Source organism: Coregonus lavaretus (genome assembly GCF_964263955.1).
Source record: "Coregonus lavaretus genome assembly, chromosome: 6".
In the NCBI taxonomy this organism is placed as follows: Eukaryota; Metazoa; Chordata; class Actinopteri; order Salmoniformes; family Salmonidae; genus Coregonus; species Coregonus lavaretus.
Window position 1 is genome coordinate 31,545,452 of NC_139993.1, and position 16,240 is coordinate 31,561,691.

Consider the following 16,240-nt stretch of genomic DNA (forward strand, 5'->3'; position numbering starts at 1 on the left):
CACTTAAGACCTCTGCATGGTTCTAAAATGTCTTCCTGATGTTCCAAGTGTTTATAATCATATTAGTATGATAACCTTTATGTAGCCGTATTCCATCAGTGATCTTATCCCACATCCTCCCTCCTTACCCCTTGTTTTGTCCTGTAGCTCTCCAGCACTCACACTGTGCAGCTGGAATGGTTCCGCATCTCTAGTGCAAAGATGGCCCAGCCGCCCCGTGTCTCAGACTACCTGATGGCCTTCACTGAGGTCTCCTCTGCCCTGCTGGCCCACGTCGTCAACATGACCGATGGCAATGGGAACACGGCCTTGCACTACAGCGTCTCCCACTCCAATTTCACTGTGGTGGGGCTACTACTGGACACAGGTTAGTTGGAGTGAGGAGTGTTCACTTATCTCTGGGAAGTTAGGGTCAGGGCATATGACCTTAGTGAAGAGATCATGTCATAATGAATCTTCAGAAGTTTGGTATTTATGGTCACATTAGTTATGCCATTTATTTATCGTCAGGAAGTTTCCATGCCCCGGGGTTTCACCATGGGGTGGGTGTGCTCTGTGCAGGCATGTGTTGTGTAAATAAGCAGAACAAGGCAGGCTACACTGCTATCATGCTGGCGGCCCTCTCAGCTGTGAAAGAGGAGGATGACATGGTGGTGGTCAGGAAGCTCTTCAGTCAGGGCAACGTCAACGCCAAGGCCAGCCAGGCAAGTCCTTCTCAAATCACTTCAAATCCAGTCTATCCCCTTAGTCAATGCTGCTTGTGTGTGTTCGCTAACACCATGCTAACTGGGCTACGTCGTGTTTAGGCTGGCCAGACAGCGCTGATGCTAGCCGTTAGCCATGGACGGCAGGAGATGGTGCGGGCGCTGCTGGACTGCGGGGCTGACGTGAACGTGCAGGATGACGAGGGCTCCACAGCGCTCATGTGCGCCAGCGAGCACGGCCGCGCCGAGATCGTCTCGCTGCTCCTGGACCAGCCGGGCTGTGACATCTCCATCGTGGACAATGTGAGTTCCTTTGCTGTCTGTCTGGCTGTTTACCCTGTACACTCAGTGTGTCTTCACACGCTTCCTCTTTCTTCTACCTCTTTTCCGTTTCACGCTGAACTGAAAGAACTAGGCAGGTCAAAGCAAGTGCTCTGATAGGCTTTTGCCATATTGTTTTATATGTCCTATCTTAACATCAGTGCTGCAGATGAAGGAGTGGAGAGCAGGGGAGGAAGTCACTAGATTATTGCAATGCACCCAAGAAGTGAATATAAAAACACATATTACATTTATTTTATAAATCCTTGTTTGTTTCTTTTTTTAATGAACGCACATTTTTAAGTTAGCAATAAGACATAATATTTGTATAATCTGTACACCAGTGTTTTTCTACAGTATGACTTTACAGTGGATTTTTCTCAGACTATTTTGAACCTCCAGTCCAGACTGATATCTAAGAGCACACATTACATTTACATTTAAGTCATTTAGCAGACGCTCTTATCCAGAGCGACTTACAAATTGGTGCATTGAACTTAGGATAGCCAGTGGGACAACCACCTTTCTTTTTTTTTTCTTTTTTTTGGGGGGGGGGGGGTAGAAGGATTACTGTTATATCTGGGGCAAAATGAGTTAGTCATGCAGCACATGGAGTGAGTTTCAGTAGGACACAGCTAGACTGAGAGGGGCTGGGAAAGTATTTAGGAAGATGTTTTTTTCAACCCTGTGACAATTGGATACAGCTAATTCTTCAGGACTGTGAGGCAGACAGAAATGTGGGTTAACCCTTTGCTGGTTTGAAGACCTAGATCAGGGGTGGGCAACCTTAAGGGCCACTGTGGGTGCAGGGTTTTATTTCAGCCAACTTGGAACAAATCCGATTAATCTACCCGATTAATCCAATCAAAATGTTGATAAGCTACGATTAGTCGGTGTGTTGCTTGGCTGCCTGGAAGAAAAGCCTGTACCCACACCGGCCCTCGCAGTGTAAGATAGCCCACCCCTCACCTTGACTGTATACAGTAAAGACACAGTTCTATATTGCATGAATTGCATATAGCTTCTTATTCTTTCTAAACTGTGTGATGAGGCTGTGAATGGGCAGGAATCTTATCTGTGTCCCGCCTCAGAGGGTTTATAGCAAAGCCTGCTGTCCCTTTTGTCTTCCTCCCTCTCTAGGATGGCAGTAATGCTCTTTCCATCGCCCTGGAGGCCTCTCACAATGACACAGCTGTGCTGCTCTACGCCCACATGAACTACGCCAAAGCCCAGGCAGCTGTGAGTTCCCCAAACTCTGGTCTTGAGGCCGAGGGGCCTGCCTGGTTTTATATGACAAACAGCCAGTTGGCCTTGAATCCAGTATAGGTCACACTCACAACATATCCGTATCATGCGCAATTTCACTTCTATTTGAAGTGGGTAATATTAGCGCCTCGGCTACACTCCAATGTTTAGTTTGGGTGTGGTATGTTGGCTGCTAGTTGAAAGATCATGTCTTGGCATGTGTAGCGGTAGTGACCCCTAGAGCATATTCTTTACAGCTATATGTATTTTTACTGTATATTGTAATTTTTGCCCTGTTTTACTACTATCACTCTGACAACATTGGTATATTTATTTCAGGGGACGAACAAGTCTCGAAGCCCCACTAGTCCTCAAAAGACATGGCCTGCTGCGGAGTGATGGGCCACCAAGATGGAAAAACAAACATAACTGGACATAAGCGTTGAAAAAGCTGTATTTATATCATGGCATACGTTATTCATTTGTATTGTTAATATAAGATTGTTATTTTTCCATAAATGTCGTTATTATATACGATACTAATCTGCATTTGCAACATTTTTGACTAAGTCAAGGTCTGCAGCATCTATTTTTCTATGATACAGTAAAGCAGACCTCACATTTATTTGCACTCATTTTCTGTGTTTAGTTTGAGTTCCCCTCCCCCTTTAACTGCCTTCTCAATCTTCATGCCAACATAGTTCAAGTCTGCACTAACTGTCTATGCCTTGTATATTTATGTAATGATTTTCATGTAAAAAAATAAACATATATTTACATAACATGTGACACTGTTACATTTTGTACTAAGCAGATATAGCAGAAGAGGTCCAGATGACATACTTTCTTTTAAAAAATAAATAAGGTTCATGTTATGATGCGTAGCGTATATTCTTCTGTCAAACGTGATCAAGCTATAAAGGTGAGCTTTTGTTTGAATAGTATTTCAAGCAATAACCATCCTGTCAGACATTATCAAGCCAACTTTTAATGCAAATTAATGTAATAAGATTACATTATATATTCTAATCTATTACACAATTTATCACCAGAAAAATTAAATTTGTAAAACACGCAATCCAAGAGTGAGCCGCGCCGGAGATGCCCAGCTCGGAGAGGGTGGAGAGGAGGATCTGATGGTTCACAGTATCAAAGGCAGCAGACAGGTCTAGAAGGACAAGAGCAGAGGAGAGAGAGTTAGCTTTAGCAGTGCGGAGAGCCTCCGTGACACAGAGAAGAGCAGTCTCAGTTGAATGACCAGTCTTGAAACCTGACTGGTTTGGATCAAGAAGGTCATTCTGAGAGAGATAGCAAGAGAGTTGGCTAAAGACGGCACGCTCAATAGTTTTGGAGAGAAAAGAAAGAAGGGATACTGGTCTGTAGTTGTTGACATCAGAGGGATCGAGTGTTGGTTTTTTGAGAAGGGGTGCAACTCTCGCTCTCTTGAAGACGGAAGGGACATAGCCAGCGGTCAAGGATGAGTTGATCAGCGAGGTGAGGTAGGGGAGAAGGTCACCGGAGATGGTCTGGAGAAGAGAGGAGGGGATAGGGTCAAGCGGGCAGGTTGTTGGGCGGCCTGCAATCACAAGTCGCAAGATTTTATCTGGAGAGAGAGGGGAGAAAGAAGTCAAAGCATAGGGTAGGGCAGTGTGAGCAGGACCAGCAGTGTCATTTGACTTAACAAACGAGGATCGGATGTCTATACTAAATATAATCACGTCACCAAATAATGGATTAAAACATACTATTTTGCAATGGTCTACAGTAGCCTCAACAGCACTCTGTAGGGTAGCGCCATGGTATAGCCGGAGGACAGCTAGCTTCCATCCTCCTCTGTCTACATTGACTTCAATACAAAACCTAGGAGGCTCATGGTTCTCAAACCCTTCCATAGACTTACACAGTAATTATGACAACTTCCGGAGGACGTCCTCCAACCTATCAGAGCTCTTGCAGCATGAACTGACATGTTGTCCACCCAATCAAAGGATCAGATAATTAATCGAGTACTGAAAACATAAGCTACAGCTAGCTAGCACTGTAGTGCATAAAATGTGGTGAGTAGTTGACTCAAAGAGAGAGAAAGATAATAGTTGAACAGTTTTGAACAAATTAATTTATTCCAAAATGAAGGTTTTTTCACTTTCAGTTTCACTTAGCAAGCAAATGCAGCTAGCTAGTTTAGCCTACTCAAACATCCTGCTCAAACAGAGGGATGCTATGTTAGCTATCTGGCTATGACTATGAAACACAACAATGGAACTCTTCCAAGCAAAGGTAAGCTTTTGGTTTTACTAATTTATGGCCACCGGGGCCCGCCGGTGTAAGAGCTAAACTGCTTCCTGACTGTACACTGTAATGTTACTTCATGATTGTAGCAGGTTTACTAACGCGTTTGTTGACTATGACGTTACTTTAGCTAATATGGTGACAACGATGTAGGCTGTGTGTAGCAGTTATGATATGGTTCAGCTGGTCACATACAGATGATGTGTTGTGAATTCACGTCCACAAGCGACGATAGGAAAAGGTGAGAGGAGGAGAGCGCATAGATGCGAGAAGGAATACAATGTGGCTGTTATGAAAGTGAACTGTGTTTACTCGTGATCAGTGGTGTATTCATTCTGCCTATTCTGTTGAAAAACTTTTCTTAAATGGAACAAAACGGGGATAAACACATCTGAATTTGTCCAATAGAAACTCTTGTTTGCAACAGTTGGAGTAATGACTACACAGTTGTTTGCAACTGTTGGACTAATGATTACACCCTATATCAGCTAGATGCAGGCAAGAGTGTGCAAGGCGGTATTGAATGTGTCACTGTCTGTCACCTCAAATTTTTCTCTCGACCTACGCTGTAAACTTTCATTCATAGGTTAGTTTGTAGCAACCTCATGATGGGTATAGGGGAAAGTATCATGTAGTAGCCTAAACCTATCGCTGTTACATTGAACTGGGTGAGTGGAATATGAATGACAGTCATCAATATGCTGTAATAGAAATAAAGCCATGCTCATGGAGAGAAAAAAAAATCGTCCTCCCTCATCTTAAACTGCACTGACCGCCACTGGTCTGTACAGTCTATTAGCCAGACCTATTGCAATAAAGTGCTCTGGGCAGACATGGCTCTGTATAGTGACATACCTTATGTTTACTAGGTAACAGGTAGCACACATATAGAGATAATACAATGTGTATGTAACTTTTGTCAAAGTTGCGTCAATTCAAATCTGGCATTAGGAACAAAAGAGGTCAACACGACTTCTAAGATATACTAGTTATTTTAATTCATGCAAAAACCTTCAATGGTAAATATGATGTTTCGTATATACGGGCTCTTTGAAATACCTCGCAGGGCACTTCAGAGAACTAATCCATTGTTCTAGGTTCTTGCTCAAATACTCTGACAGAGAGAGTTTCCCACCTCTCTGCTGACCAATTAGAGTAGAGACTTGAGCGTGGTTTAGACTTACTCAGCCAATCCGTTGATGCACCCCTGTTGCCAGGCATAAGTCCATATCATAACAACCTGTCATAGTGAGAAGAGCCAGCTCCCTTAGACACCATTCCTACGTCCAAGGAAGGTTCACAGATCACAAAGAACCAGTATATTCCAGTGTCTGGAGACACAAATCCCTATCTCATCTTACCCCCCAAAACAGCTCTTCACATCAATCACAGCCTGCCAGGTGACACAACCTACACTAGCCCAGTCAATAATGCATTCTTTCTAAGTTAGTCATCCCATCAATTATAAAAAATAATAAATCTCTCACACTTTTTAGCGGTATAGCTCTATGGTAGCACATTCTGATTTCACATGAGAAACACTTTTGATGCCACTTCGACACAGCTACGACTGGAAGTTACGTTTTAACGTTAGGAAAGGGGTTATTGTTAGCGAAAATGCTCTCCTAGCCTCCTACGAACATCACTTCCGGTCATAGCTGTATCTAAGTCGCGTGAAAAGAGTGTGTCCCGATTTCACAAACCGGTACATGATGTATCACTCCAGAACGGTAGGTGTCAGTAATCCAACAGAACTTGGACTGCCTGTCGTGAAAAGGAAAAGAATAAGTATTCTGCCCTTGACAACAACAATGGCGACTGCCACAAAAATTATCCAGAGGCTCAGAAATCTTTTATCCGGGGTGAGCCATATATCTCTTTATATTGTGTATTTAGTGCAAGTTGTTAACTTATTTCTAGGTCCCTACACGTTTTAAGATTTTAAAAGCCTGTCGAACTGGCTAAGGAAACACAGCTAACGTTATCTAGCTTGTTAGCTAGCTTCTTAGCTACTTTAGTTGGCTAACGAACATTGCATGTTAGCAATAGAAGACTCTTTGAAAAGCAAGTTGTTACTTTTAATTAACCTGCTCAAATTTACACAGCATGATCTGCAAGCAAAGCTCCAGTTGCGTTACGGTGAGATTGCAAAGAGGTAAGTGGCAAGTCATTAATGTCTTGAATGTTTAATAGCTAATAATCCATTTAGGCAGGACGTTTTCTGCAGGTTTTGCATGACAATCAATTGGGAGGTACGGATGGTGTTTGCACTAAACTGTTTGTACTCTATATATAGAAGGAGTAGGCCGACACTTTGTAAATGCCACACAATCTTAGTTTCAATCTTTTGTGCAGGACCCAACCACCCCCCAAACTTCCAGTTGGTCCCAGTCACAAGTTTGCCTTCAATTACTATAATGGCAGAGATGGGCGTAGAGAGTCTGCACCAGCCACCATCGTGATGTCCAGTCAAAAAGCCCTCGCTGCTGGGTGAGTGGGACATTAAGAAAGTCTATGACAGTCTATGACACAAAGGCTATGGCAGTTCGATAAGTGTTGGGATTCCATCCTCCTCTGGCTAGTCAGGTGGAGGTTGAGTGCATATGACTGCTTTACTGTTTGTCCTCAGGTGGCTTCCCTGCCCTTGCCTCCTGTCCCTCCTATTGCCATGGGTACACCTTCCTGAAAACAATGGCACTATACTTTACTTAAACCTCTGCCAGTTCATGTCCTTAAAGACACACTGCATTCTCCTTTTCATTTGATTTACTTAACAAAAGGCCCATCTCAATAGGTGGTCCAGGTATGACATGACATGGCGCAAGTGGGGGGGGGGTTCCTCTATTGTTCCCACAAGCAAGGGGGGAGGCAGATTATAATAATATGCCATTTAGCAGACACTTTTATCCAAAGCGACTTACAGTCATGTGCGCATACATTTTTACGTATGGGTGGTCCCGGGGATCGAACCCACTACCCTGGCGTTACAAGCGCCATGCTCTACCAATTGAGCTACAGAGGACCACACAGATGAGAGTAAACCCATCAGACCAACTCCTTGAGACTTCAAGAGTTGGCCATTCTAGTTCACGATTTTGCCACAAATTTGCAACGTTTTTGCCGTCACAGACACATTTTCATGATTGGGGTGAAATCTTATGAACTTGGGCTAGGATCAGTACGTCGGGACTCATGTAGTTTGAGCGGGTCAAGGACGCACCGATGATGGCTGTTCCGTTCTCCAGACCCCTGTCGGATGTCCTGATAATTTTCTGAAATGTTGGTTGTGCATCTTGTAGTATGAGCAGTGCTACGATGCGATTGGGCAAGGACTACTGCCAGTAGTCATTGAGCACTCAGCATGTGAGACCAAAACAATATTGGCGAAGAGGAAAGCACCATGTGGACCGAGGTGATGGAAGACACATTGGTGGAGCTGTGGAGAGAACGCAGCTGCCTTTTCAATATTAAACGTTTTATATTACCTTCAATTCCCTCTGTAGAATAGAAAGTTAATATCGTCCACATCTGCCCAACCATTTGCGGGTCCATATTCTGCCCCTCCATCTCTTTTTTGATGTTTCTGCACATAAATAATGTGCACACTAATAAAGCAGCTCGCTGTTTGATTGTCAGCATTTTCTTCCTATGACAACAGAGAAACGCAGGGCAGGATCAACTAGGGAATCGTCTTGTAATGTGAGCACCTACATCCTGGGGTTGAGGATGGACGGAATGAAAGATTTGGGACAAGGAAATCGGGAAATGTGAGCACTTCCAAGTTGTTAAAGGGATAATCCACCCCCAGAAATAGAAATCATCAATTTGGTGAAAGCCTATGTTCCATCTGTGGGTAAAATAGAAGTTAAATCATGGTGACATTTTTTAAGTGGTCTGTCTGAAATCAGTTAATTGTGTAGGAACGTGTCATAGCTATAGTGTGTCATCCTCTATCACATTTCATAATGCTTTTAAACCAATTACTTGCACTCCAAATCGTCAAATCAGCCAAAAGATGGTATGGGTATACATCAGTCTATATATTCATGACAAAGTATATATTTTTGTCCAAGATGGCCTCAAAGTACACAGTCAGATCCTTCATCTACCTCTTGTCTCCTTGCTAGCAGACTCGCAGGCCCATTGCCATAGCAACCACACTGACTCAAAGTTTTGAGCTAGAAATGCGATCTCTACCAACTTCAACATGGTGTAACTCCTAAATTGATACTGCAGTTTGTTTGAGGGATTTTACACCTAGCTATCTACTTCCCATGCTGATATTGACTTTGGTATTAGTGTGTGCACGGGCATGAATCTTTAGCACGAGCCCTACCCATGCCCGATTGCGTCGGCCAAATTTAAGGCCTGGTCCTGCCCGAAACCAGAAATAACTTCCTCCATTAGTAAATCCATTAGCTACTCCTGTCTGTCGCTCACAAATGTACCCAAATGTAGTTTTATGATTAGTAAATGCCATAATTTAGTTATTTTGGTAAATACTTCTCCTTATGATCTGACATTGTATTTTTTCAAAGCCATTTTAGCTGTCGCGCTAGCTGTTCGGTGGCTAATCAAGCTATACACTGAGTATACCAAACATTAGGAACAGCTTCCTAATATTGAGTTGCACCCCACCCTTTTGCGCTCAGAACAGCCTCAAGTCCTCAGGGCATGGACTCTACAAGTTGTGGAAAGCGCTCCACAGGGATGCTGGCCCAGCTTGACTCCAATGCTTCCCACAGTTGTCAAGTTGGCTGGATGTCCTTTGGGTGGTGGACCATTCTTGATACACATGGGGGAAACTGTTGAGCGTGGAAAAACCCAGCAGCGTTGCAGTTCTTGACACAAACTGGTGCGCCTGGCACCTACTACCATACCCCGTTCAAAGGCACTTAAATCCTTTGACTTTCCCAGTCACCCTCTGAATGGCACACATACACAATCCATGTCTCAATTGTCTCAAGGCTTAAAAATCATTCTTTAACCCATCTCCTCCCCTTCATCTACACTGATTTGAAGTTTTTAACAAGTAATATTAATAAGGGATCATTGCTTTCATCTGGATTCACCTGGTCAGTCTGTCATGGAAAGAGCAGGTGTTCTTATTGTTTTGTACACTGTGTATATTTGGATTATAGTGAATATCTTTGACAGTATTATACAATATCGGTGTACATTTGATTTAGCTAGAGAATTTACTCTATACTGTATTTTACCATCATTTTTTAATACACATTTTTAGTTTAGTTTTTTTTTAACAATACAGATGCACACAAACATCCACATCACACCTGCCCAGACCCACCTGCTCACACCCCCATTTCCAGCGCCCGTATCACTCTCCGCCACATGGCCTCAAACTGCACCATTTTGTTTCTCTCCGTCGCCAACTCCGTTTCAACATTTAGATAATAAAGCTTCTGACCTTTCCTTTGTGGAAAGCTCCAGGCCTCCTGTAGCTCAGTTGGTAGAGCGTGGCGCTTGCAACGCCAGGGTTGTGGGTTCGATTCCCACGGGGGGCCAGTATGAAAAATGTATGCACTCACTAACTGTAAGTCGCTCTGGATAAGAGCGTCTGCTAAAATGTAAAATGTTAACGATGGAGGATTGGTTGATTTCCAGTTAAGTATGTTTTTCAAGATGATTGACGAGAAAAATATAGTCCAACCCATCGGGTATCTCACTGCACCCTCATATGCCATGTCTTGAAATATGCAGACAGACGGATTAAAAGTACATTTACATTGTAATACTTCTGACAGCCAACATTCTAACTCTGCCCATAACTTTTGTACTTTATAGCATTCCCAGAAGGTATGGATTGAGTCATTGTTAGTTTTACACTTAAGACATGACTCTACCATTGTGCTGTAGAATTAGTGAATGTTGTCTCGTGTAATACATTCTATACATTAGCTTATACTGGATTAAGTGTGGATTTTCGTTAACTGTAATTTAATTAGTTATGTTCCAACATTCCCTCCATCTTGTGCCAATATCAGTTCTTTTTCATTCTTGATTCCAGTAGTTTATATTTTTTTCCTAAGAGATCAGTTGGATAGGCTCTCTGCGAGGTTTTATACATCTTACCTACAATATGAATATCCTTTTCTGACTCAAATAGGGTTTCCTCAAGATTACTCTTGATTCCCAAAAGATTTCAAATAGAAATTTTGTGATATGTAACTTTTAAGTTGCATGTATTGGTCAGTCCAAAATTGCTTTTTAATTCTGTCATGGAAATAAATGTATTTCCTATTACCAAGTCATTTACGGTTTCTATGCCTTTAGTTTTCCATGTAGACACATTTAATCGGTGAATTCTGAAAAGCTATCCAAGGATTGTTCCATAAGTTTGTGTTTTTAAGGAATGAAATTGGTTCTTGTAGAATACATTTCATTTTCTTTCATATTGTTATAGTTTTCTTAACTATGAAGTTGTTAATGTTAATAGCTTTATCCTTAGAAAATAGACATGTTAAAAGATTCTGGGGATGAGCATGCGCATCTTCAATATGTACCCATTGTTCTTCTTTAGTGCATTAAACTACTGTATATGGGCTCCCGAGTGGCGCAGTGGTCTAAGGCACTGCATCTCAGTGCTTGAGGTGTCACTACAGACCCCTGGTTTGATTCCAGGCTGTATCACAACCGGCCGTGATTGGGAGTCCCATAGGACGGCGCGCAATTGGCCCAGCGTCGTCCGGGTTTGGCCAGTGTAGGCAGTCATTGTAAATAAGAATTTGTTCTTAACTGACTTTCCTAGTTAAATAAAGGTACAATTACAAAATAAAATACAAATATGTCGCAAGTAAAAGCCATGGGTGGAGAGTTGATACAATTCCAAGTCTGGAAGGTTATAACCACCCTCAGACTTAGGAAGATGTAAAACGTTCCTTTTTATTCTATGACTTTTATTTGCCCATATAAAGTCTTATGACAGAGTATACATTTTTAAAGAATGTCTTCGGTGGGGTAATTGGTATTACTGAGAATGAATATAAAAACTTAAGGAGCCATGCCATTCTGAAGAGGTTTATTCTACCTGTAAGATTTATGGGAAGATTGTTCCATTTAATGAGATCTGTTTTCATATTGTTGAGTAATGGGATAAAGTTATCTTTATATATTTGTTTGCTGTCACTTATTAAGCATCCTAAGTATTTTATATTTTTTGTGGTCTACTGAAAGGATTGCTGTAGATCATGAGTTATTCTTTATTTTTCCTATTGCCATTATCTGGGGTTTTCCACATACATTTTATATCCTGGGTATTCAGATTTTTGTTGTTGTTGCAATTTCATCAGATAATGTGTGTATTTTTGCTTTAGGACATTTATATAATATTTTTATTAGAATGTATTATTTCAGCTTGAAAGTTGAAAGCTTCCAAAGTTTTGAATAGAAAAGGCCATTCAAGATGGTCTAAGGTCATTTCGGCACCAACAGCCATTATTGATAAATCTACAGTGGGGAAAAAAAGTATTTAGTCAACCACCAATTGTGCAAGTTCTCCCACTTAAAAAGATGAGAGAGGCCTGTAATTTTCATCATAGGTACACGTCAACTATGACCGACAAAATAAGAAAAAAAAATCCAGAAAATCACATTGTAGGATTTTTGATGAATTTATTTGCAAATTATGGTGGAAAATAAGTATTTGGTCAATAACAAAAGTTTCTCAATACTTTGTTATATACCCTTTGTTGGCAATGACACAGGTCAAACGTTGTCTGTAAGTCTTCACAAGGTTTTCACACACTGTTGCTGGTATTTTGGCCCATTCCTCCATGCAGATCTCCTCTAGAGCAGTGATGTTTTGGGGCTGTCGCTGGGCAACACGGACTTTCAACTCCCTCCAAAGATTTTCTATGGGGTTGAGATCTGGAGACTGGCTAGGCCACTCCAGGACCTTGAAATGCTTCTTACGAAGCCACTCCTTCGTTGCCCGGGCGGTGTGTTTGGGATCATTGTCATGCTAAAAGACCCAGCCACGTTTCATCTTCAATGCCCTTGCTGATGGAAGGAGGTTTTCACTCAAAATCTCACGATACATGGCCCCATTCATTCTTTCCTTTACACGGATCAGTCGTCCTGGTCCCTTTGCAGAAAAACAGCCCCAAAGCATGAAGTTTCCACCCCCATGCTTCACAGTAGGTATGGTGTTCTTTGGATGCAACTCAGCATTCTTTGTCCTCCAAACACGATGAGTTGAGTTTTTACCAAAAAGTTATATTTTGGTTTCATCTGACCATATGACATTCTCCCAATCCTCTTCTGGATCAATCCAAATGCACTCTAGCAAACTTCAGACGGGCCTGGACATGTACTGGCTTAAGCAGGGGGACACGTCTGGCAATGCAGGATTTGAGTCCCTGGCAGAGTAGTGTGTTACTGATGGTAGGCTTTGTTACTTTGGTCCCAGCTCTCTGCAGGTCATTCACTAGGTCCCCCCGTGTGGTTCTGGGATTTTTGCTCACCGTTCTTGTGATCATTTTGACCCCACGGGGTGAGATCTTGCATGGAGCCCCAGATCGAGGGAGATTATCAGTGGTCTTGTATGTCTTCCATTTCCTAATAATTGCTCCCACAGTTGATTTCTTCAAACCAAGCTGCTTACCTATTGCAGATTCAGTCTTCCCAGCCTGGTGCAGGTCTACAATTTTGTTTCTGGTGTCCTTTGACAGCTCTTTGGTCTTGACCATAGTGGAGTTTGGAGTGTGACTGTTTGAGGTTGTTTACAGGTGTCTTTTATACTGATAATAAGTTCAAACAGGTGCCATTAATACAGGTAACGAGTGGAGGACAGAGGAGCCTCTTAAAGAAGAAGTTACAGGTCTGTAAGAGCCAGAAATCTTGCTTGTTTGTAGGTGACCAAATATTTATTTTCCACCATAATTTGCAAATAAATTCATAAAAAATCCTACAATGTGATTTTCTGGAATTTTTTTTCTCAATTTGTCTGTCATAGTTGACGTGTACCTATGATGAATATTACAGGCCTCTCTCATCTTTTTAAGTGGGAGAACTTGCACAATTGGTGGCTGACTAAATACTTTTTTCCCCCACTGTATGTTTTTTAGCGTATTGTATTAAACTGTTTGTGTCTATTAAAAAATATATAACTTTATTTTCCTGGTTTTAATGTAACTGAAATAACTGTTTTGATAAATGGAACTAGGAAGCACTGAATTTAGTGACGTGTTGTCATTTGTCGAAATAGGGGCGCTACTGTGTCCCAAAATGTTAAATAGAATTCTATGGGAAAGCCTTCCATTCCTGGTGCTTTTCTCAGCGCGAATGTCTTAATATTATTTTTTGTCTGCTGATAATTGCTTCAGGGTGGTTGAGTCAAAGAAGGCTGTAGGATCAGTCCAACTGTTTAATTCTGATTTTATATAGATTTTCATAAAGCTTTTTAAATGGTCATTAATCGCGTTGTTTCTAATTAACGCATTTGTATCTTTTAAAATTAGAACTGGTTTGGCAGGTATTCGTTTTGTGAGGGCTGCAAGATTTTAATTTTACCATCTTCTAAATGATGTACCAACATAGTCATCAACTTATGCTTTCATTTTCTTACAGCCAAGCTCTGGAGGTGCCAGCAAAGCGTCCTGTCACACCTGGTAATGTTCCCAGGGAGCTAACGCTGTCTACAGACCAGCCATACCTCTGAACAACAACATCAACAAATTGTTTCTCTCCTGACTTACTTTAGGCCTGACAGCAGAGCACAATGTTGCTCTCCCTATTGTTCAAAACCTGTAAAATATCTAAGTGTTAATAAATGATGTAATGTTCAAAGATTTTTTTGTAATGACCAATTATTCATGTTATTAGCATATTTTGTTTGCAAGTCAATCATAGTTTTGGGTACCTGATTTAATATCCCCAAAGTAGTTCATCATCAGGAGTCCACTCAACCATACATGCACGTAGTCTGCTGCAAATTCTTCACTCCCCAAACCTATAGTACCAGAATCTTCTCTCATTGTGACAGCTTCATGCCTTATCCTGTACATATGCTGGATTTATTTACATGTTCAAGTGCAGCAACTTAAAACCTCCAACCTTTGCTCAAAATAGCCTTTGCATTGTACTTTGTTCTGCATTTAGGTCTGGCTTTGAAGGCAAATCAAATGTATTTATAAAGCCCTTTTTACATTCGCAGATGTCATAAAGTGCTTCTACAAAACCCCAAACAGCAAGCAATGCAAATGTAGAATGCAATGCTTCAATTTGATATTTTGTTTCCTCATTGCCCCTTTGCGTTTTCGATGTTAGGTATGTCAATCAAACACGCTGGGCGGGGTTTTGGTAACGTGAGGCGGAAGAGGTTGCCTGATCTTGCTACCTATGCTCAGACAGAAATACCGGTACTCTTCATTGCATCCACATTAATGTAGAAGTGTTTAGAAAACATTATATTCTTATTTACAATAAATGTGACTCCAAAATGACACAGTTCATTATTCATCATTATAAACTGGGTGGTTCGAGCCCTGAGTGCTGATTGGCTGAAAGCTGTGGTATATCAGACCGTATACCACGGGTATGACAAAACACGTATTTTTACTGTTCTAATTACGTTTGTAACCAGTTTATAATAGCAATAAGGCACCTTGGGGGTTTGTGGTATATGGCCAATATACCACGGCTAAGGTCTGTATCCCGGCAATCTGCGTTGCGTCGTGCGTAAGAACAGCCCTTAGCCGTGGTATATTGCCCATTTACCACACCCCCTCGTGCCTTACTGCTTAATTCATTTCGATAGGGCACAAAATAATCTGAAACAACCAAAACAAACAGCAAATGCATCCAACAAATGTGTAGTCATTGCTTGCTATGTATATGGGACAAAATACTTAACTATAATTTTAATACACACAAGTTAATTTGTCCCAATACTTTTGCTCCCCTAAAATGGGGGGGAGGAACTTAAAAAGTGCTGTGATTTCTAAACGGTTCACCCGATATGGATGAAAGTACTGCACTTTAACGTCATAGTCATTGTTTGATTTCAAATCCAAACTTTTAAATTCATTAGGCCCTAATCTATGGGTTTCACATGACTGGGCAGGGGCGCAGCCATGAGTGGGCCTGAGAAGGCGTAGGCCCACCCACTGGGGAGCCAGGCCCAGCCAATCAGAATGAGGATTTCTCCACAAAAGGGCTTTATTACAGAGAAAAATACTCCTCAGTTTCATCAGCTGTCCGGGTGGCTGGTCTCAGACAATCCTGCAGGTGAAGAAGCTGGATGTGGAGGTCCTGGACTGGCATGGATACACGTGGTCTGCGGTTGTGAGGTTGGTTGGACGTACTGCAAAATTCTCTAAAACGACGTTGGAGGCGGCTTATGATAGAGAAATGAACATTATATTCTCTGGCAACAGCTCTGTTGGACATTCCTGCAGTCAACATGCCAATTGCACGCATCCCTCAATTTGAGACATCTGTAGCATTGTGTTGTGTGACAAAACTGCATATTTTAGAGAGGCCTTTTATTGTCCCCAGCACAAGGTGCACCTGTGTAATGATCATGCTGTTTAATCAGCTTCTTGATATGCCACACCTGTCAGGTGGATGGATTATCTTGGCAAAGTAGAAATGCTCACTAGCAGGGATGTAAACAAATTTGTGGCCAACATTTTAGAGAAATAAGCTTTCTGTGCGTATGG

The 16,240-nt window shown here is 41.7% G+C and overlaps 2 protein-coding genes across 2 annotated transcripts in view; both read left to right on the top strand.

The window, feature by feature from the left end:
* LOC311130811 (KN motif and ankyrin repeat domain-containing protein 3-like) overlaps nt 1–3,085 on the top strand; it is a 30,446-nt gene extending 27,361 nt beyond the window's left edge. The window contains exons 8-12 of the mRNA XM_084163609.1: nt 148–367; nt 562–704; nt 807–1,007; nt 2,166–2,264; nt 2,610–3,085. Of these exons, the coding sequence (XP_084019735.1) occupies nt 148–367; nt 562–704; nt 807–1,007; nt 2,166–2,264; nt 2,610–2,669 (723 nt within the window). The 3' untranslated portion in view covers nt 2,670–3,085. The remainder of the gene's footprint in view (nt 1–147; nt 368–561; nt 705–806; nt 1,008–2,165; nt 2,265–2,609) is intronic.
* Nucleotides 3,086–6,319: 3,234 nt separating this feature from the next.
* LOC311130949 (NADH dehydrogenase [ubiquinone] 1 alpha subcomplex subunit 7-like) lies at nt 6,320–14,368 on the top strand. Its single transcript, XM_084163773.1, has 4 exons — nt 6,320–6,421; nt 6,665–6,714; nt 6,915–7,049; nt 14,148–14,368. Exons 1-4 carry the CDS (start codon nt 6,371–6,373, stop codon nt 14,236–14,238), a joined length of 327 nt encoding a protein of 108 aa, XP_084019899.1. The 5' UTR covers nt 6,320–6,370; the 3' UTR covers nt 14,239–14,368.
* Nucleotides 14,369–16,240: the final 1,872 nt, after the last annotated feature.

Coding starts and splice junctions, on each gene's coding strand:
- LOC311130949 (XM_084163773.1), top strand. CDS start 6,371: ATGGCGACTGCCACAAAAATTATCCAGAGGCTCAGAAATCTTTTATCC. Junction 6,422..6,664: donor TCAGAAATCTTTTATCCGGG/GTGAGCCATATA, acceptor AAATTTACACAG/CATGATCTGCAAGCAAAGCT. Junction 6,715..6,914: donor TACGGTGAGATTGCAAAGAG/GTAAGTGGCAAG, acceptor TCTTTTGTGCAG/GACCCAACCACCCCCCAAAC.